At 40.1% G+C, this 22545-nt stretch overlaps 2 protein-coding genes across 3 annotated transcripts; one reads left to right on the forward strand and one right to left on the reverse strand.

Moving 5' to 3' along the window:
• The first annotated feature begins 2162 nt into the window (after positions 1 to 2162).
• B3GALT9 (beta-1,3-galactosyltransferase 9) lies at positions 2163 to 3280 on the forward strand. The gene has a single exon (XM_024762131.1). The coding sequence runs from the start codon at positions 2178 to 2180 to the stop codon at positions 3150 to 3152; it is 975 nt and encodes a 324-aa protein (XP_024617899.1). The 5' UTR covers positions 2163 to 2177; the 3' UTR covers positions 3153 to 3280.
• Positions 3281 to 4504: 1224 nt separating this feature from the next.
• On the reverse strand, positions 4505 to 19427 carry PSMD5 (proteasome 26S subunit, non-ATPase 5). 2 transcript variants are annotated; one of them, XM_024762402.1, is made up of 10 exons: positions 19211 to 19427; positions 16463 to 16607; positions 15328 to 15441; positions 14764 to 14892; positions 13268 to 13377; positions 11534 to 11676; positions 10595 to 10786; positions 8548 to 8657; positions 8017 to 8157; positions 4505 to 5261 (listed from the first exon to the last, which is right to left on the reverse strand). In XM_024762402.1, the coding sequence occupies exons 1-10, from the start codon at positions 19381 to 19383 to the stop codon at positions 5004 to 5006; spliced, it is 1515 nt and encodes a 504-aa protein (XP_024618170.1). In that variant the 5' UTR covers positions 19384 to 19427; the 3' UTR covers positions 4505 to 5003. The 2 variants fall into 2 exon arrangements, with proteins under 2 accessions (XP_024618170.1, XP_024618171.1); XM_024762403.1 differs by having other exon boundaries at positions 19166 to 19301.
• Positions 19428 to 22545: the final 3118 nt, after the last annotated feature.

The raw sequence follows: 22545 nt of genomic DNA on the forward strand, positions 1-22545 counted from the left end.
ACTACACGTTTTCCATTTTGAGATAAAGTTGCCTGGGAAAGGTAGATGGATGACATATAATTTATTTAGGAATGTTCTTCCATGGCCTATACTAGGAATTCAAAATCCTTCTTGATGAGACATAAACCAAACCACACCATAAGTTTCTTTGGGTAGAAAAAAAATGCACCCACTAGGGATGACAAGTATCCCTTGATATTTAACACATCTGTTGCATGTGCAGGTACCAGGGAGCAGAAACTACTCCAACTGTTTACTTTCTTGAGATGCACTCCTTCTGTGATGATGCTATGGAGAGATGATATGGGCGAACTAACTGTTCTTTCAATTCCCACACACATTTCACCAGGCACTTCACCAGGATCATTTTCAAGAGGTAAATAAGGTTGGAAGCATTTGAAGAGGTTTGCTTTCTAGTCTTTGTTCTGGATTCACTCTAGCTGTAACATGATCAGCACTTGCTGTCCTATGGAGCCAGCAGGTATTCTGGGACAAAAGCTCAGGTTGATTGACAAGAAACCTTATCCTTAAAGTCTCAGGCACAAGGTACTGTACCTCAATTGCTGTTAGACTGAGTGATCCTGAGATACATTTGGGCATACTTTGGCATCTGTCTGGACTCAATAATTTCCAAAGCCCTGAAATCGTTCACAGACAACATGCAGGCAAGTTTCTTATAATCTTTGAAGCATTTTATATCTATTAAAATAAGCTTTTAGTAGGCTGAAGTTTCTTCTGTGTGTAAATCATCAGAACTGAGAAAATGGAAAGAAATTCAGATTATAATTGTGAGTTTGTTTTGCTTTGTTGGTTTTTCCTATTCAATAGACACGGGAAAGTAAAAGATGGAACTCAGGATTCTCTAGTGGTTAAGAGTGAGCTTTGAAATCTGACAGATTTGAGTTCAAATCATGGCCTTACCTCACCCTCTTATTCACTGAGAGATCTTGGGCAAATTCCTATACTGCCTGTATGCTGAGCTTAAGTTTGAAGATAACGTATCTGAAAGGGATATTACCAGGGCTGAATGAGTTCAGGCATGTAAAGTGCTTAGCACAGTGCCTTGCCCCCAGCAAGCGCTCAGGAAGAGGTAAGTGTCATTAGGGGAGTCTTTGTTGATTGAAGCTCCAATTAATAGAGATTTAATTCCTCCAATGTCCCCTGGCTCTGTTATATTGCAATACTACATTGTATATGCTCTTCCAGATGGAAAGTTTCCATCTCCTTTGATGACGTGGAGTAAGCTTGGCACAGGTATGTCCTAGATCTCTGAAGAGGTGCTATACAGATAGCAGAAATCTGCCCATATCGATAGATGCGTCAGATGGATTAGGGGACATTGTCAAAACAATGTCAGAATTTATTGTTAAATTGAAAAGTCATACTAGAAGAATGTAAATGTTTGATAGTAGCCATTGTTCAGTGGCCAACAAAAGCTACCACTCCATTGAAAAACAGCCTTTGACCTTTGTAGTTACAGAAGAAACTGATCCAAGTGCTTCAATTCCAGAAATATCATATATTTTCCTGTAGGCTTTTAGCACAATGGCACTTGTTACTTTATATCCATGTGTCTACGTCTGATTTCTCTATGCTTCCCCAGTGTCTAACACAGTGCCTTGTATATAGTAAGTAGGCTTTCCTCCAAGCAAGAAAACAACCAACATTTTATTCATGATGCCTGCTGTCCAGGGGGCCATGATATAGTGGGAGAGACAGATAACAGAACTAAATAATAAACACTTAAAACAGTGCAGTGCTAAGTGTTGTGAGAGGTACATATAGTGTTCAGTGGGGACGAAAACAGAAATGGAGATGGAGCCTGAATGTGTGTTCTTTTATTTAGGTGACATTCTGCAGACTTCGGACTCACCAGTGGTGTTTCATTCTGTTTAATGCTATTCTATTTCATGCCTTGCTTTTTGGGGCTGATTTTGTGGAAGAATATTTTCTGCATGCTTTGCCTTATATAGATATGAAAGTTCTTGAAATTAAGGATAAGGCAAGAAAATTGAACATGGAGCCTGAATGTGTGTTCTTTTATTTAGGTGACATTCTGCAGACTTCGGACTCACCAGTGGTGTTTCATTCTGTTTAATGTTATTCTATTTCATGCCTTGCTTTTTGGGGCTGATTTTGTGGAAGAATATTTTCTGCATGCTTTGCCTTATATAGATATGAAAGTTCTTGAAATTAAGGATAAGGCAAGAAAATTGAACATGGAGCCCCTAAGAAGTAATCTTTCCAAATACTATATCCTGAGCCAGTCGGAGGTGTGTAAAGGGAAGAACATATTTTTGCTCTCTCTTATCTTCAGTAGCCCAGGAAATGGAACAAGGCGGGACCTCATCAGGAAAACCTGGGGTAACATGACCAGTGTCCGAGGGCATCCCATTCTCACACTGTTTGCTTTGGGAATGCCTGTTTTGGTGACTGCCCAGCAAGAGATAGACAAAGAGTCCCAAAAGAATAATGATATAATTGAAGGAATCTTCTTGGACAGTGCTGAGAACCAAACTCTGAAGATTATCACCATGACGCAGTGGGCTGTGACTTTCTGCCCTAACGCCCAGTTCATTCTCAAGGTTGATGAAGAGATGTTTGTCAATCTACCAAGCTTGGTAGACTACCTCCTCAATCTGAAAGAACACCTTGAAGATATCTATGTAGGAAGAGTCATCCATCAGGATACACCCAACAGAGACCCTAATAGCCAAGAATTTGTCCCTTTCAGTGAGTACCCAGAAGAGTACTACCCAGATTACTGCAGTGGTGAGGCCTTTGTTATGTCCCAAGATGTGGCTCGGATGATGTACGTAGTTTTCAAAGAAGTCCCCATTATGGTGCCTGCTGATGTGTTTGTAGGAATTTGTGCTAAATCCATTGGCCTAATACCCATACACAGTTCAAGGTTTTCTGGGAAAAGCCACATCAGATACAACAGATGTTGCTTTAAGTTCATTTTCACATCCTCAGAAACTACAGATGCTGAAATGCCCCTGGCATGGAAGGAAATTAACAGTGGGAAAGAATGTACGCTGTTTGAAACCTACTATGGGCTCATTTCCTGCAAACTTCTGACATACCTTGACAGCTTTAAACTTTTTCACATGGGTACCATAAAAAAGAATGTCATGTATTATGGTGATTAGGATTTCTTTGTTTTTCTTAAAAGTGTGTTCTTTAAAAATTCCCTCCTACCTTGTTACAGAAAGTGTCCCTCCTTCCTTGTGTTTTATGTAGTTTCTCTGAATCTTTGATTGTACTCAGCAGGTTGCAGTGTTCTTAGTGCTCTGATGTACTACATTGAATTGAGATCTCATTTTAAGAAATTTAAGCTGGTGTAGCATGATTCTTTTCAAAATAATACCTTTTGTCTAGAAAAGAGAGAACATTAAATTTAATTATAACCAAGAGTCTTGTTTCTCTTTACAATTAATGGGTTTCTAAAAATCACATTCTATGGAACTGTCATGACTCAGTGATAGCAGCTGTGACTGATTTTCGAGAATTCTCAGAATTAAAGGAAAACACTAAATAAGGAATGTAACAAAATGTTCATCTTGTCTGTAAGATGAAACATTTTAGTAATCTGAGTGGTGGAATTACACTTAAAAGTTTTAGCTACCTAGTATATATTAACTTAAACCTCACTAGTGTAAAGACTTGGATCTCTAATTTTTTTGTGAAACAATTTTCATCAAGTCCTAATTAGGCAGTATTTTACAAACGGGATGCAACAAATACACATTTCATGTTATGTATACACTCTATTAGTTTCCTAAAGATGCCTAACAGAGTACAACAAACTAGGTGGCTTAAAACAACAGAAATTTAGTGGTATTAGCAGTAGGAAAATGGCCCATATAGAAAGATGGAAAAAGGGGACTCACGGATACCAGAGATGGCGGAACAGAGATGACTAATCTGGGGACAAGAAAATTCCAGTCACTTGAGAATCATTTTGTAACAGAGCAGGGCTGGTTTATCAACATCACCACCATGGCTTGAAAGAAACCTATCTCTCCATTCTGAACCATCACACTCTGGTAACATATTCATGTAGAAGCCTCTGGATTGGTGATCACTTTGCTGTTTAGAGAGCAGAGCACTGGAAAACAGGTGGGAACATTTTTTGTCAATGAAAAGCAAGCGCATCCTTTGTTAATCAGTAAGATGGTATCCTGGTTTAGGCATAGTGACCCCTCCATTCTGACTCTAGTTATTAGGAGTCAGTTTCCCTCTCTCTGATCAACTCAATATGGACCTGATGGATCTCAGAAATAAAAGCAAAGCTCTCAACAACGATGACCCACCAATAAATAAAATAACAGTTTGGGGACCTTTCTGGTTTAGCATGTTATCACTCCTCCCCACCCAAAACCACAACACAGTAAGATGCCTTGATAAACAGCAAAAAAATGCATCGAGGAACACTAGAAACATTTTAAAAAGATTTATTATCTATTTTTCAAAGGAATAATAGTAACAAAAAAGCAAAAGAGACCTTATTAAAAGTATTTATTCTTAGTATAGGGAACATAATTTTAAGATTGCATATTACTTGTTTTTCAAAGAATATTTATATCCAAGACTTTGAAAGTGGAATCAGAAGGGAAAAAAAGACCAAAAAACTAAGGGAGTGGGGGGATAGAAAGAAGTCAGAAACAATTTGGTTCCATTTTAGTTAAAGTGGATTTTAAAATAAGATGGTAAGTCCATGAAAATTTTCTGGGAGAAGAACAAAACTTCCATCTTCTTGCAAAGATTAAGGCAGCCAAAGGAATCTGAGAAACATCTGGTTCAATTACGATCAAGTTTACCTGCTTTCCTGGCTTTACATTGAATTTCAATGTAGAAACAGAACAAATGTTGGTGATAAAATTACATTAGACACTCCATGATAATTCTGGTGGGAGGGAAGTCTGTTGTGTAAAATACAGATGGAGTCAAATGCCTCAGGAGAAATTTTGGTCAATAAATGGTCTAGATTCTAGAAGAAATCACTCTGCTCCTTCCACTGCTGTTGTGGAAATAGGTTTCACATAGTATGGACCTTCGCTCAGGTAAGTTCTGAGCCTCAAATAATTTGGGTTCCCAAAGATTTCTGCAATTGTCTTAGAATTGGCAAGTGCTTTCACCAGTTCATATTTGGCATCCTTTGAAGCTCTGTCACGCTCTACGGACCGGTCCATCACATATTCTACAAAACCTGGACTGTTAAACATAAGTTTCTGAGCCCAGGGTTGGTTTGCAATGGCCTGAAATAGAAGGGGGAAAGAACACAATTCCTCTGAGCCTTAAGTTAAGTTTGTTAATAGGATGGCACAAACCTTAGAAAGAAATTTGGCAACATGAACCTTAAAAATGCTACATTTTGCCCAAGTAAATTCCCTCCTGAAACTCTAACTTAAGAAAATAATCAAAATATTAAAAAAATCTGTAAACAAAGATGCTCATCACACTGTGAAAGGTACACTATAAATCCTTAATAGTGGGAAGATGAGTTAGTAAATTACGGTATATAGCAATAATAAATTAAATAAACATTAAGAATAAAGTTTATAAAGGATAGGTAAATCTGTTATATGAAAAAAGTAGATCCAAATTATACATATGGCATAATTACAACAGTGGAAAAATCAAGACAAAGACTTGAGAAGAAGACTACCCTAAAGAAACTCTCATAGATGTGCATAAGAGGATATTTTCGAGAATGTTCATTGTAGCATCATTTGTAATAGATGCTATCTAAATCTTCATTTACTGGAGATTGACACACTGTGGCTATACAATGAAATACTAATGACTTTCTAATTGCCTCTTTTAATATAGATAAATCTTAAAAACATAACATTAGGGAGAAAAAGGAAATTGCAGAATGATATGAAGAGCACGATACCATTTGCAAAGTTTAAGAATATTTAAAATACTGTAATTTAAGCATATATGCATAGATAGTAAAAGTACAAAATCACGCGTGCACTTGTAAACCCTGAATTCATGACAGTGATTACATTCAGAGAGGGAGGAAGGGGAATTGGATTGGGCAGAGGTAGCAAGGTATGACTGTATGTTTGAAATATTACACCAATAAATAGATAAATATTAATACCAATACTAAAAGGAAACACCTTAAAGTCATACCAAACAGGTATGACTCTATGTGCTTTAAAAAATTTCTACGTCTCAATCTTTTCCAAATTTAAAACTAATGAATAAGCAACGTTTATTAAAAATGTTTTTAAAAACCTCACTACTATATTTTAATGAAGAACAAGGCACAATCAAGTTTACAGCCTACGTCTTCCTCTCAAAATGTGTTCTGCAGGCCATCAGCTTCAGCATCACCTGTGAACTTGTTAGAAATTCAGGATCTCGGGCTCTATTCCAGAACCAATGAATGAGAATCTACATTTTCACAAGACATTACAGTTTGAGAAACATCAGCCTACTTAACAATAGTTGAGGATGGGTGGCTTGAAATAAAAACAGCTGCCCAAACCAGTAAATCAAAAATTATCTCTACAACTATGGCTAAGTGGAGCATAACGTAGAAGAGTGGGAAAAAAACAAATCATGAGAATACCAGTGCAGGAGCCAAAATGACCATCACAGTGACTACTGACAAGGGTGAAACAGTCTAAAAACAACATTCTTGAAGTTGACAGGTATCCTGTACCCTTCAAGATGCAGATCCTGTATCACATCTGGTGGGAAGCCTTCCCACTTTTTAAAAAAATTTTCTTTCTTTCTGGCTGCGTTGGGTCTTTGCTGCACGTGGGCTTTCTCTACTTGCGGCGAGCGGGGGCTACTGTTTGTTGCGGTGCGCAGACTTCTCACTGTGGTGGCTTCTCTTGTTGCGGAGCACGGGCTCTAGGCGCATGGGCTTCAGTAGTTGCAGCAAACGGGCTCAGCAGTTGTGGCTCGTGGGCTCTAGAGCGCAGGCTCAGTAGTTGTGGTGCACGGGTTTAGTTGCTCCGTGGCATGTGGGATCTTCCCAGACCAGGGCTCGAACCCGTGTCCCCTGCACTGGCAGGCGGATTCTTAACCACTGCGCCACCAGGGAAGTCCAGCCTTCCCTCTCTTGTTGTCCCCACCCTCCTTGTTCCCTCCCTCTCTAGGCCAAGCATGCTGCCCGAGATCCCATTATTAAGATTACTAAAGTGATGACTACATTTCTATGAGCCCAGGGAACCACAGCAAGTGCTGAAGCTACAGAGTTAAATCAGCTATGGCTCTTATTTTCAATAAACTCTGTTGAATAGGTCAATAAATAAACATTTTCAACAAAGTGTAATAAACAGAACACAGAGGTATGATCCTTACCACAATTATAATTATACAATTAACTTTATAATTATATTTACTGCTTGGGTCCTTCAATAGACGATGAGCTACATGAAAGGAAGGTCTTTGTATCTTTTGTTCACTACTATATCCCCAGAACCTAGCAAAGAAAAGAAACTCGGACAAATATTTGCTGAATAAATGAATAAATGCAAAGTAGGAAAGCCAGCACTGCTTAACTCAACCTTGTGGGTTTGGGCAAAGCTTGCTGAAGAGACACCCAACTTAGTCCTTGAAGAATAAATAAGAGGTTAACAAGCAAAGTCAGGGAAGAGTGTTGAATGTAGAGCGTACACGAGGGTCCAGAGATATGAAGCAAGCAGTCTGCTATCACTAGGGCTGCCAGTGCCAGAAGCGAATGGCAGGAAATAAGGCTGAGGGAAACCAGGGCTAAGGTAGCGAGGGCTTGCTTGATGGCAGATAAGGAATGCGGAATTAATTCCGTGATCCCACAGCACCCTCGAACATTTTGCCACAGCACCTAATACCTTTTACTGAAACCATTTGTTTACATATTTGTCTCCTTAATTAGTCTACAATAATAGTAGAGGGCAGAAACTTCCTATGCACTTGTGCATCCCCAGGGCATGGCAGAGACTGGCTCACTATAGTACACATGTGTTGACCTGGCGGAGCCCCAGCAGGCATGGAAAAGAGGACGCCTACCGTGAACACTTTTAAGGCAGCACAGTGTAGTTCAAAGAAGGGTTGAGTACTGATGCCACGGAAGAGCTCCATCGGGTCCCGAGATAACGAAGAAAACCAGGATTCTGTCATCCTCAGGAGGTCATCAGTCTGCTGCTCAGCCTACAAGACAGAAAAGGAAAACCTCAAGACATTAGGAAGTCAGGAAACCTGGGTTCTGATCATACCCTGTCATTAACTAGCTGTGTGAGCTCTGCCAAGTCTGGAGCATTCTTCCCCAACTCAGCCCAGACTTCCCCAGTTTTGTCTTGTTTCTTTTTTTAATGGGGTTGATTAAGCAATCTCTAGGGTCCTATCCAGTTCTAATACTCTACGATTCCACTTTAACTTTAAAAATGTCTCTAGTCACATAATGAGGGTTATCTTCTTTCACTAAGAGTGGGAGAGATGGCATTTATTTGGTCAACATTTATAGTAAGTTAACTAGTATTATACAGACATATTCTCCCCCAGATATACCACTGTTCTTCATTAATTTCCCAATCTACTTACTGGTAAATAAAAAAGAGATGAAATTGCATCCAAACACCTAATTTTGAGCTCTGTTGAGGCATTCTTTGCTTGATATCCTATTCTCATCAGCAAGCGTTCAAAGCGAGTTCCTTTGAAGAATAACAAGATATTTTTTACTGTGGTAAAATACACATAACCTAAAATTTACCATTTTAACCATACAGCTCAGTACATTCACACTGTTGGGAAACCATCACCACCATCCATCTCCAGAACTTTTTCATCATCTCAAACTGAAACTCTGTACTCATTAATCAACAACTCTCCTTCCCCCTCCCCCCACAACCGTCCCCTGGTAACCACTATTCTGTTTTCTGTCTCTGTGAATTTGACTATTCTAGGTACCATGTATAAGTGGAATCATACAATATTTGTCTTTTTGTGTTTGGCTTATTTCACTTTGCACTATATCTTCAAGGTTCCCCCATGATGTAGCATGTGTCAGAATTACATTCCTTTTTAAGACTGAATAATATGCCTTTGAATGTATATACCACATTTTTTTTATCCATTCATTCACCAATGAACACCTGGGTTGTTTCTACCCTTTTTGGTTATTGTGAATAATGTTGTTAATGAACACAGATGTATAAACATCTGTTTAAGCCCCTGCTTTCAATTCCTTTGGGTATACACCTAGAAGCGGAATTGCTGGATCATATGGTAATTCTATGTTTAATTTTTTGAGGAACCACCATGTTTCCACAGCAGCTGTACCATTTTACATTCCCACCAGATATGCACAAGGGTTCCAATTTCTCACATCCTGTCAACACTTGTTATTTTCTGTTTTTTAAAAAAATAATAGCCATCCTAATGGGTGTTAAGTGAACAATGAGATTTTTAAAAGTATGCTTTCATATACTATGACTGTTACCAACCTAAACCAATATAAAAATAAACATGTAGTCAGAAACCAAGTGACAGGCCTAAAACACATTCATATGCAATACAGCATATATAAGTTAAAGTGTAGAACTCTGGAATCAAAGGACCTGGATTTGAGTAGCAGCTGCCCCACAGTCTGAATGATCTTAGAAAATTTTCTTAACTTCTCTGAGTGTCACCTACCTTATCTGTAAAATGAGAATGACAATAGTATGTTCTTTGCAAGACTGTAAAAGGATCATATGTCATAGGTACAAGCAGTTAGAAAAGTACACATAACCTGGATACTAGCTGTGATACACAACAGCATATATAATTTTCAACATATATTTCACAAGGGTTTTAACAGTGCTGTACATTTTTCTCTTTTTTTTTTTTTTTTTTTGTTGTACGCGGGCCTCTCACCGCTGTGGCCTCTCCCGCCACGGAGCACAGGCTCCGGACGTGCAGGCCCAGCGTCCATGGCCCACGGGCCCAGCTGCCCCGCGGCATGCGGGATTCTCCCGGACCGGGGCACGAACCCGCGTCCCCTGCATCGGCAGGTGGACTCTCAACCACTACGCCACCAGGGAAGCCCTGTACATTTTTTTGTGTGTAGAATTCATAGTACTTGCAAGATACTCATGAATGTGACATGAGAGTATCACTCTTAACATAAAATCTTGTAACATATTTTTGTTTTCCTTCCTTGACATACAAATATAAAACAAATGTGTCTTTTCAGTAAATATTCACAACAACCCTGAGAAGTAGTTGTTATACACTTGTTATATATGAGGAAAGTGAGGCCTATAGTAGTGAAGTGAGTAAGTGAAGCTCAAAAAGCTAAGTTAGTGTTAGAATTGGGACATGAATCCAGGTCTGTCTGACTCCAGACTATGGCCTTTGTACTATGAATACTATTTAAGAAAGATGTAGAGGGGAAAGAGAGCTTGGTCCAGCCAAGTTAAAAAAAAAATTCAGTAATAATTATGAAACTTTTTAGGGATTAGTCCGTCATGGTAAAAAGACTGCCATCTGTAAAAGCAGTTTCTACTATGCAGTTAACATACAAGCAAATGAACTTATATGATGAAATCTTGTCTCCCCGCAAAAAAAAGAGATATCCTTAAGGAAAGCCAAAACAAGGCATACCAACCTGTTTTCTGTAAAACTTGTTTTCCTTCAACATTGGATCCTAGAATTCCAATTGTGTCCACTGCTACACCAATCATGGTGGGGTCTTGACTTTCTGTCATTTCAAAGACTTTTTCCACAAAGACAGGATAACGCTCACAGATCTGCTGAGGACTATCCATGATAGCCAGGTTTCCAAAAAACTTCACAAATCCTAAAGATATTTACAGGAATGTATTTTAATAGAAAAAGAAGATAGCATAAATTGTGGGCCCTAGGTTTTCATGGGACAGTTAATAAACTTCAGGCCAGAAAGAGGAGAAAGGTTACAGTACTGTGTTGCCTGGAAATCAGACAGACCATAAGGAGATACTGAAGGACCTGTGATGTGTGGTCCTGATGGAATAGAAACCCCAGGGTGTCAACGGAGCTGGGTCCGAATACTGAAGCATTGTCATATGCAAGAGGAAGGAACAAAGAACTAGGACCAGCGGATACAAATTATAGGAAGGCAAGTTTGGAGTCATTATCAGGAAGAAATTTTTAAACAGAGATGTTCATCGACGAAATAAGCGAGGCTATCTAAAATTAATATCCAATTTCTGGAAGTGCTCAAGAAAAACTAATCAACCAAGTCCTAGAACAGAATGGCTAGAATAATTCTATATTAGATAAAGATTCCAACTCAAGATTTGATGAATCGGTGAAATATACTGTAAGTATCTTTGCTAGTAGTTTTATTATGATTCTTTTGGCTAAGGTTCAAGGGAAACAGCCTAATGCTCTAAACAGCAATGTTTCCAGAAAATTAGAATCAACAGTGCATGGCTCCCAGAGCAATAGATTCCATATCATCTTAAGGGAATCAGCTCTACAGAAAACAATCCCTGGCCTCCCCTGTCAGAGATAACTCTGAAACCAAACATACACTGTCATTTCCACAAGTGTCAGTATTTCTTACCTGGCAAATAGAAGCTAGAGAAAGGGTCTGAATCTGCCCCAACAATTATATTAGAAATCTGGTCAATTACTCCTTCTTGAGCGAGGTACTGTCGTCCATGATGAGTATATGCCAGTGATGTCACCATTTCTATACAGGTGGCTCTGAAATGCCAAGATTTTGCATATGATTAGTATAGTTTATAAACTGTTTTCATATAGGTTATTTTATTTAATTCTTCCCACCAAGTGTGAAAGGTGACTGATCCTGGCTCTACTTTTCAGATCAGGACACAAGGATGAGAAAATTGTAACTTGTCCAGAATCACATTGTTTTAACAAGGCAGTTAAGACTTAAATCATGACCTTCTGACTTGAGGCCCATTATTGTTTTCATTATAACACAACTACCTCCTCAAAGAGTTTTTCAACCTTTGTTTTATTTTGAAATGTCAAACATGAATATTTTCTCACAAAATTATAATGCCTTTACCACATATTTAAAAAATAATTCTTTGGCATCATCTAAAGCCTAACCATGACCAAATTTCCTCAATTAACTAAAAAAAGTATTTTTATAGTTGATCCTAAGGTATTTTAACTGACTATTTGCAAGGTTTTTTCCTATGTCACAAAGTCTGATACTAAGTTAAAGAAATTTAACAAAATAATTTCCTTATTAGGAAGGCTTTGAAACAATGTAACTCAAATGCTCTGAAACAGTATGACTGAGGACTGGTTTATGTATGTGAGTTCAACAAATTCAATCACATTTAAAGAACACAGGACAATCAGAAAATCATTTAAGATAAGAAAAACAAAGTCCTGTGTACACAAAGGTAACTATAGCGCTCTTATAACAGCAAAATACTTGAACCAAGTATTCAACAGTGGGGATGTGTTAGTAAATTGTGGAGTATCCAAGGAAACACTTGGCAGATACTCAAGGGGACTTAAGGAATAGGGGCTGGAAGTAAAGAGACTGGAATTAACATTTCTTTGACAGCCTATATCGGCCATTGTATTGGTCTCTACGGTCAATTCACTTAATCCTCATATTATCTTCTTTACAGAATTGTCATTGTTCCATTTAGGAGATAAGGAAACTCAGGTGCAGAAAGGTTACAATAATTTGTCTAAGGTCAAACAGCTACTAAGTAGTAGAGATGCATGTAAGCCCAATTCTCACTCATTTTCAAAAGTCCATGTTTCTTCTATCATGCCGTAGTGCTATTATTTAACAACATCAAAAAATGTGCATGTTGGGAATTCCCGGGCAGTCTAGTGGGTAAGAGTCGGCGCTTTCACTGCCGAGGGCCTGGGTTCAATCCCTGGTTGGGGAACTATGTTCCCATAAACCACACGGCATGGCCAAAGAAAAAACTTATATACATACATATATATATATGTGTATCTATCTATCTACCTATATATATATATATAATGTGCATGTTAACACATCAAGTCATACAAAATGACAGTTACCATGTGATTGGCAACTTTGAAACAGCACACATGCCTAAGGACAGGGAACACTGTTATTCAAAAGTAGCTGAATTGTCATGCTAAGTTCCAGTATGTTGTCACCATGTAAGCTGAGCAATTTTCAAAAAGCCCCTTCTTCAGGACATAATCAGTCATGAGATTGCAACCTGAGCATAGGTTCCACTAGGGGAGATCACACTAAGTTCCGAGGTTGTCGCCTGTCCCCCCAAGAAAGGACATTTTGCTTTAAGAACTCTCTCCATCAACATACCTGACTAGCACATCCTCACCGGTCAGTTCTCGGAGGAGCTGCGTTACCAATCCACTGGTGGTACAGTAGTTTAAAGATTCTGGTGACACAGAAGATATCTCCACAATTAGCTGAAAGAAAACAGAAAAAGCAGGAAGGTCAAAGTAGCCCCAAACTTGTTAGATTGCATTTTAAGTTAAATGCAGGACTAGGAAGTATATTACATACTATTATAAACTAGTATAAATTATATACTTAATATAACTGAATTTTTAAAAATCCATTATTTGTCTCCACAAGCAAGAAAACTTCATTGAACACACAAGAAATTACTCTGGCACAGAAACACTCACCCAGATATACCTGGGTATATCTGCCCTTTTTAAAAAAGAAACCATCAATCAGGACAAAAGCCCCTAACAACAATAGCGAACAGACTGTAAAAATCATTCATTCATTCATTCTATCAGTCGGCCATTCACTTACTCGTTCAACAAGTATGTTCTGAGGGCTTACTGAGAGATCCAGGACACCGAGTATTTTAAGCAGAAGAATGACAGAATCAGATTTCGATTTTTAAAAGATCATTCTGACTACGTGTGGCGATAGACTAGGGGTGACAAAAATGGGAGCAGACCAGTTTGGATGCAAATACAATAGTCCAGGTGAGAGATACTGGTAGCTTAGACTAGGGTGGTGGTGGCTATAGCAAAGCAGAGAAATGCACGAGTTTACGTAAAACTGACACAATGTGATGACTGAGTGGATACGTGGCAGGGAGGACAGGGCCTCAGAGAATTAGCTGGAGGTCCAACAGCCAGCCACGTGGACTGGGAGACGGGGCCAATTTGTTGCTGCTGTTTTTATTAGGGGCATGAGGTGGATGGAGAAGATCAGAAGTTTGGTTTGAACATGAGCATAAGAGGCCTAGCATGCCTTCACAAACTCCAACAATTAAAGGTCAATAGAGGCTAAGGAGCCAGGAGACCAAGAAGAAACAGCTACAGAAGCAGAAGGAAAATCAAGATTGCGTGATATTAACAATGCAAAGTAAGACATTGTTCTGAAGAGGGAATCAGACTGTAAACGGTTCTGTTTTGAATATACAATCTATTAATTGCATGGCCTTGGGTCAATGACTCCATCAACAGCGAGATTAATGATAATGAAGTATCAGGTTTACTGTGAGAATTGAAGAGAATATATATGAGAGGATTTAGCACACTGCTCAGTACAAAGCTTCTTCTTACTACCACTACTACACTAATTTTTTCAGTCTAATTTCAATGGGATCTCCTCTATTATAGTACTCAGAGTGCAGCGTAAATATTTTTTATATGACTGTCTCACACACTAGGCTGGGAGTTCATCCCTACATCCCGAGCACCTGGTATACATAGGGCCTAACATAGACTATAAACTCAATAAATACATGTTAAATGAGCCATCTCGCCTTCTGATGTAAGCCTTGATGCATTCTGAATTATAGGCACCAGAAACGATGCTTTTAGTCTTACCTCATACACCCTGTATCGAACAATGTCATTTGTTTCCATTACACTTTTCAAATCATCCAGCAGATTACTTTCAAATAAAGCCTCCAGTCCAGCCTGGGTCAGTGATATTCTTGACAGGGATTTAATGGCCTTATAAGGAAAGAAAGTATCTCTTAAGTCATAAAAATACCAAACTGTACTTTCTACTTCATAAGATTTATGTGAAAATTAGTGTATGGAACGCAGCTTACCCAAGGAGCATTCACTACATTTTAGCTATAATTACTTATAATTGGAAAAAATACATAGTATTCCCAACAGAAAATAGAAAAAGCTTCTTATCAAGCAACCCAATGTAAGCTCTATGATGGTTAATTTAGAAATGTGCATTCTAGAAAATAAAAGGGGTTTACTAGTTTTATTTTGATGCCATTTATTTATTTCATACCATCGATATGAGGCTGCAAATTCTATTACACAAATCATTCATTCTAAACCTCCACCTCTCAATCCAGAAGGCTTTTCTCTGTCTTTTAGGACATTAATGTCTCTGCAAGTTTAGGCTAACGGTTGTAGATGACTCACCGCTTTAGCTACAGATAGATTCTCTCCACCAATACAATAAACGATTTGTTTTAATAATTCAGCATTATTTAGAATCTCAGTAACAGCATCAGCATTTTCAACAATTCTTCCAACCTGAAAGGAAAAAAACAATCAGAAATACTCTTCCAAGGTAGGGCAACATGGAAACACATGATGGTCAAATTTCCTTAGTGTGCAGTTATTTTAGGAGTTACTAACTACAGCGATGAGTCACTAAAATATTCCAAATGACCCAAATTCATTAAAGCCAAACACACAGATGGTATAGTCACATCTTTGAAAAGAAAGAAAAAACAAAACAAAACAGGTGAGTTAAGACTTGAGACACCTCAGTGAGTGAAAACAATACAAATCTTAGTTCTACCAACTTTCAGTTCTTGATCTTGAGCAAATTAAGTAACTTTTTTTGAGCCTAATTTCTTGTTTGTAAAATGGGAATACAATACTTAACTGCAGGACAGTAATAAAGATTAAATGAAACTAAATAGGTAAAGCACCTCCTACAGAGTTTTGCACATAAATGGTCAATGGATAAATCGATCCTTTCTCCTTTTCTTGAATAAATACTTTAGAGAAAAAAAGAAATAACAGTAGTTGAACATCTAGTGGGTAACTAACTGCTCAGCTTCTATCCCTTCAAGATAATCCTCGGCAGCAGCTCTTCACCCAAACACTAGCATGTTTGGTTACCAGGGTGGTAAGAGTTACTGTCCTAATTTGTTGGTATAGTGACCTTTATAATAGTACTTCACTCATGCCACTATAATAAGACTTACCATGGCAATCTTTCTCTCTAGACTAGGGGCTCCTTGGAGGAAAGAAACAGGCTTTATTTATCTTGGTAGCTCTAACAGCATATGGTACAATGCCTGATAAAAGGAGCTCAGTATTTGATGACTAACTGATTCAGATGGTACTCAGTGGAACTTCTTACTTTAGCTTGTAGCTGCCGGTTATAGTTAGCTACGCATACTAGAATAGACTAGATACTCCCTACACAGAGAGCACGTGTTTTCTTCAACTGTCTGTCTCTGGCTCCCAGCATACACCCTGGCCCAGGGCAGGTGGTCACTAAATGTTGAGTCCCTTATTATGTGCTAATAAAATTTCATACCTGGGACAGAGTGAGGATTTTTACAGAATCATTGGGGTGAGTCAGTCCCCTCTGCAGGTCAACCCTGAGGTTCCGGGCCATGTGAACTGGCTCCAAAGCTTGCAGCAATCTCTCCAGGATGGATACACACAAAGTAGTCTGTTCCCTAAAAGAGACACCACAGATCTCATCAATTCATGTCCTACCAGGTAGGAAGCAACAACCTAATATCTGACACCTAGCTTAATGAGGCTCTCCTCCACACAGACTTCCCTTTGAAACACCAACTTCTACTAGTTTATTCAAATTTACCTAGTACCGGGCTTCCCTGGTGGTGCAGTAGTTAAGAATCTGCCTGCCAATGCAGGGGACACGGGTTCGAGCTCTGGTCTGGGAAGATCCGATGTGCCGCGGAGGAACTAAGCCCCTGCACCACAACTACTGAGCCTGCGCTCTAGAGCCCACGAGCCACAACTACCGAAGCACACGAGCCACAACTACTGAGCCCACACGCCGCAACTACTGAAGCCCGCGCACCTAGAGCCCGTGCTCTGCAACAAGAGAAGCCACCGCAATTAGAAGCCTGCACACCGCAACTAAGAGTAGTCCCCGCTCGCCGCAGTTAGAGAGAAAGCCTGTGCACAGTAACGAAGACCCAATGCAGCCAGAAATAAATAAATAAATTTACTAAAAAAAAAAAAGATTCTAGGTTTACATTTATCAGAAAAGATCTTGAACCAATATATAGTGCAGGAAAACAGCAATACATCTAGAGACTGCCAATCCACTATCCAGAGAATTATTCCCACAAATTGCAATTGGTATCTACAGTGTACTAAGTTCTGAATTACCTTGTCTTTAAATTTCCATTAAAATTGTTTCCTAGAGAGCTGCTCCTTCATTCAGCAAACCATGACCCCACAGACCTTATTCTTCAAACTCCCCTTCATTTCAGTTCCTAGTGCATCTCTGGTGTTAACTTATAGATCACTGAAAGTCTCTTCATCTATAATATGAAGTGGTTGGACTACGTGGGCTCTCTAAAATTTATGAGTTTAATCTTTTATTTGGCATATATTGTATTATGTGCTTCATCCCAAGAGGGATGCAGAGATGAATTCTTCAAAGAATTTACAAACTAGACAGAAACACATATGGAATTACAACATAAGGCAATAGTGTCAAGTATTATTAAGAGAAGTAATGATAATGTCCTTTAGGAGATCTAAGGCCAGTCACTTGCAACTGGAGTGACCAAGGAAGACTTTTTGGAGGGGGTGGCACTTCACCTGGGCCTTAAAAGATGGACAGATTTGGAGGGGAAGGCATTTCAGTTAGAAGGACTGGCATGAACAAAGTTAGGAAAGTGCCAAGTCATGCTCAAGGGAAAGTAGTGCCACTTGGTAGCTGGAGCAGATGAAATATGTGTAGAGTGGAAAAAGATGAGGCTGGAAAAGTAGGATGGAAATATATTGTAAAGGTCCAAGTGCCAGACTAACAAGTCATGATTTTACACTGGAGGCAATGGGAAACCATGGCAAAGATGTGAGCCAAATATCCTGAGAAGTTCCCTGTGGTTGCAACGTGGGAAGGACACACTAGAAAAGGAAACTCAGAGGTAATGAGAAGTCAGACTAATGCAACAGACCTAGCGAGAGGGAGAAAATGAAGGCCTGAATTAAAATGGACAAATAGAGATTTCATAGGCAGACCTGAATAATGTTAATTAACAGAATTAATGAAGGGAGAACACATATGAAAAAGGGAGGATTCTTAGAAGGTCAGAGCCAAGAAAGCCCTCTGAAATCATCCAGTGTTGATTCAGTGATTCATTATCTTTTCAAGAAGAAAGGCCACTTTTAAATTTCTGGATCACAAACATTTAAAAAGTTTTTTAAGTTATCAGATGATCAAATACAAAGTGTTTTTAAATCAAATACCACAGATGTACATAAAATGAAAAGTAAAAGTTGCCATCCTACCATTCTAAGTCCCACTACCATATTAATAGTTACTGATGTATCTTTCAGCTATTCCAAAAGCTACACTGGCCTGTGTTCAAGTGGGGGTGGGAGGGTGGTAATCCTTTTTAAAAATTACGCATAACGGGATTATAAACTCCTACAATTTTCTTCTTTCATTCAGCAACATATATTAAAGATCTTTCTATGTCCACATATATAGATCTCCCTCAATTTTCCTAACAGCTCCATAGTATTACAGTCATGTGTCATAATTTAAGAATCCCCTTTTAATAGATATTCAGGTGGTTCCTAGTTTTTTTGTTTTGTTTTGTTTGTTTGCTGCCTCCTTCTGTTATGAATATTCCTGTATATACAGTACATTTTGTGTGTGAGTATACCTGCATGTTAAATTTCTGTAACAGGGAATTACTGGATCAAAGGTATGTGAATTTAAAATATCGATGGATCCTTCCAAATTGCCAGGATAGGACCCCTTCTTAAGAGGTGGGAAAAAGTCAAGGACTTGGATATGTGGTTGTGGAGTCCTCCCCGTAGGTGGGCAACCTTGCTTTCCTCCTCCTATTCCAAGGATGAAGGCAGTGAGGCTAGGCGACGGCCACCTCAGAGCCTGGGCTTGAATCCCGTCTCTCGCCTCTCAGCCCGGGATCCTTCCCTCTCTGAAATTTCATTGATATTCAACCTTCACTGTGACTGGGAAAAGCCTCCCCCGTCACCACCACTCCCATCCCCGTCTCCATACTTGGGGGTGTCGCTCTCCCCCGCTCAAGCTGCCGGGTCATCTCACCGATGGTTCTCGTTGAGCAGGGAGAAAAGCGGGCCAAGGCGCAGTTCCGCCGCTTGCTCGCGGAGCTCGCTGAGAGGCACCGACTGCAGCACCGACTGCAGAGCGCGCAGCTCCTCCAGCGGCGCTTCCAGCCGAGACACCTCCCTCAGAAGCGACAGCGCCTGGGCCGCCATGATGCCCCCTCCCGCCCGGACTCGCCAGTCAACCCTCCCAGCTCCCGGCGCGCTTTTCCAAGCCTCGCGAGATCTGCCCGGCGCAGACTCCCTTCCCCGAGTTTTGGCTGGGCCAAAACGGCCCGGGCTGCACCAATAGAGTTGCGGAGCTGCCGGGCAGCGCGCGCTCGGGGGCTGCCAAGCCTCGCGGGAGCGGGGCTGACTAAAGTCGCTGGTGATTAGGGGGTCGCATCGCGGTGTTATGTTGGACGCTGCTCAGTTGGTCCTGCTGTCCGACTCTCCGGTTGGTTTGCTTCTGTCTCACTGAGAGCGAAGGCTGGGTAAATGCCTGGCAAGCGGTGTGGTGAGAATGAGGACCAGCCAAAGGTTGAACGGCCTTGGGGGCGGCCCCCTAGCTCTAAAACCGGGCTCAGCAGCGGCTATGGTGGACGCCGCTGCGGCTTGGGCAGGGGCTTAGGCCGCCCGGGGCGGGGCGGAGGCGGTGGGCATCCTGCTCCCGGGCCAGACACGTATTAAGAGGAGGCGGAGGGTCATGTGTCTGGAAGACGAGATGAAAATTCTCGAGAAGCTGGAAGAAGGGTTTGTGCACCCTTAAGCAAAACGAGGAGGCGGTCAGGACCAGCATGGAGAGTGTTTCGCCCGTCTGCTCCTAGGTGCTGTGCATTCCTCAGGACGTAAACATCAAGAAGATGGAGACGAATTAATCTTTGGGGTCTAGGATTAGACCAGAGGAGGAGGGGGCAGCCTCTGACGCTGAAGGCCATCTGCAGCCAGGCCAAACGGGTTTACATGCAACTGGTGGAAGCCACTGGCAAGGGCAACCCAGAGAAGTTTCATGCGAGCAAGGGATGGTTGGAGAAGTTTAGAAATCGCTATAGGCTGCTGAATTCGAGGTTGATAGGGGAGGAAGAACCGTTAAATACCCAGTCGGCACCCACGTATTCCAAGCAACTCTAGAAACTGATCAGAGTTAGTGGCTTTGTACCTCAGCAGGTCTTCACCGCCAAGCAGATGAGCCTGTTTTGGAAGTGCTTGCCTTCGCGTACTTTTGGGGAAAAAGACAAAATTCCGGAAAGCTTAGAGGAAGCTAAGGACTGGATTTCTTTCAGTTTTTGTGCCAGTGCCGCAGGTGACAAAACCATGGCTGCTTTATGAAGCAGCACCTGTTTTATGGGAAAAAATATAAAACGCCTGCCTATTTTCCGGCGATCACTAACAGTATCATTAACAGCTGCCCTCATTTTGGATTGGCTTCGTAATTGTTTTATTCATTGAACCTGGAGTTATTTAACAGAAAAACATCTTGCCTTCAGAGTGTTACTGTTTTGGGACAGAGGTCTCAGTCACCCAGACTCCATTCTTTGCTCATCCCAATGATGATATTGTGTTTCTCCATCTGGAGGGCAGTAGCTATCTTAAGCCCTTGGATCAGGGTATAATTGAAGCATTCAGGAGGTAATACACCAAGCATATGTTTGACTACTTTGCCGACTTTTTGAAAAAAACCCTTGCCTCACTTTGAAAGAAACATGGCAACATAATGATGCTTTGGTAGTGATAAAAGAGGTGATGGATGATATAAAAACCAGCCTCTCTTAATAAAGCTTGGTGGAACCTTTGGGATGATGTTGTGAATGATTATGCATGTTTCCCTAGAGCTAATGAAGAAGTTGAAAAAAATCATAGTCTGAAAATGGATGGGCTTTAAATTCATCGATATTGATGAAAGTGAAATTAATAAGCTACTTAAGTTTCAAGCTTTGGCAATAACAGAGAGTCAATATCTGTAGATGAGGAAGAAGGCAAATCTCTGGAACCAGAGATAAAGTTGAACTTAAGGAAACAATTCTGTCTTACACCAGGTGTCAGACCTCATTGAAGCTGCAATTGATCTTTACTGGATTGAAGATTGGCCTTTAAAGATTTCAGTAAATTGTTGTATACCTGTAAAGAGGCCCAAAAGAACCTTCAAAATAAAGCAAAGGAGATGAAGAAAGAGAAGGAAGACACAATAAAGAGGAAGTAGTGTGGGTGAAAGAGATGGGTACAGAATCTGACTCTGAAGTGGATTCTGAGTCCATATCTGAATCCAGTAAGGAGGAGGAGAGAAAGAGGGTAAGACGCCTCCAGAAGAAGAGCTTATAATCTCAGGCAGTGGCACTGAGGCTCTTACTAGAGCTGAAGAATCTGCCAAGGCCATAAATGCAGAATTGGACTTTTGGAATCTAAACTTGGAATTGAATCTGAAGAGAGTAGAAGTGCCTGAGTTGAAGTAAGAAGAGAATCCAGAAGCGGTTTCTTCCAAATAACAGTTCATCTCTTGCCATCCTTCCCCTGCTGCCCCAGCATCGCCTTCATCATGACCATCCTTATAATCACCAAATCAACAAACGTTTATTGAGCATAATCTCTGTGGGATCCTGTGCTAAACTCTGGGACATCATCTCAGGATCTAAGGTAAAATGGTCATTAACAGTGGCCTTTCTTATTAATGTAATAGATTTAAAAGATCATAGCCTTGATTTATTTTAGTGGACTTTGAATATAAAGCGGTTTTTTTTTAGGATCACTCAGCCTTATTTTCTCTAACCCTGTTTTTATCACACACGCTAAGTTTTTCAATCACAAATGGAGATTTTCTGAGTTAACCTTGTTTGGTAGTTGACATGAGACTACTTGCTCGTGAAACGCTGACATGGTCTTACATTTTATAAAGCACTCTTATATTAATCTTCTCTGTTAAGCCTCACTTTAAACCTATGAAGGAGGTATTAGCCCTTCCTTTACCAAAAAAACCCCAAAAAACTCAGAGAGGTTAAGTTATTTGCCTGAGTCCACATAGCTATTGATGTAAATGATAGGACTAGGGCTACAGCTGACTTTGTTAGACACTTTGCCAGGAAGTGTATCAGGCCTTTAAGAATTTATAGTCCCAAGGAATGAGACAGACAGGTAAACAGGTAATTAAAATAAACACAGAGGCTGTGAACTGGCAGCCTGCAGGCCAATTTAGCTAACAGGTGTGTTTTGTTTCGTCTGCCCAGTTTAAAACAATTTTGAATTGGTTTTCAGCATTCCCCCCCTCTTTGTTTAAGGTACTATTTACATACAACACAATTCACCAATTTAAGTGTATAGTTTGTTGAATTTTTTACTGTTTGT

Source organism: Neophocaena asiaeorientalis, unplaced genomic scaffold, assembly GCF_003031525.2.
Source record: "Neophocaena asiaeorientalis asiaeorientalis breed wild unplaced genomic scaffold, Neophocaena_asiaeorientalis_V1.1 scaffold78, whole genome shotgun sequence".
Classification (NCBI taxonomy): domain Eukaryota; kingdom Metazoa; phylum Chordata; class Mammalia; order Artiodactyla; family Phocoenidae; genus Neophocaena; species Neophocaena asiaeorientalis.

What these genes read in the sequence shown, in the direction of transcription:
- PSMD5 (XM_024762402.1), bottom strand. Translation starts at nt 19,383, where the DNA reads ATGGCGGCCCAGGCGCTGTCGCTTCTGAGGGAGGTGTCTCGGCTGGAA. An exon ending in AAATCCTCACTCTGTCCCAG is followed by an intron (nt 15,442 to 16,462) that starts GTATGAAATTTT and finishes TTTTCCTTTCAG; the next exon opens with GTTGGAAGAATTGTTGAAAA. An exon ending in TTCGATACAGGGTGTATGAG is followed by an intron (nt 13,378 to 14,763) that starts GTAAGACTAAAA and finishes GTTTTCTTTCAG; the next exon opens with CTAATTGTGGAGATATCTTC.
- B3GALT9 (XM_024762131.1), top strand. Translation starts at nt 2,178, where the DNA reads ATGAAAGTTCTTGAAATTAAGGATAAGGCAAGAAAATTGAACATGGAG.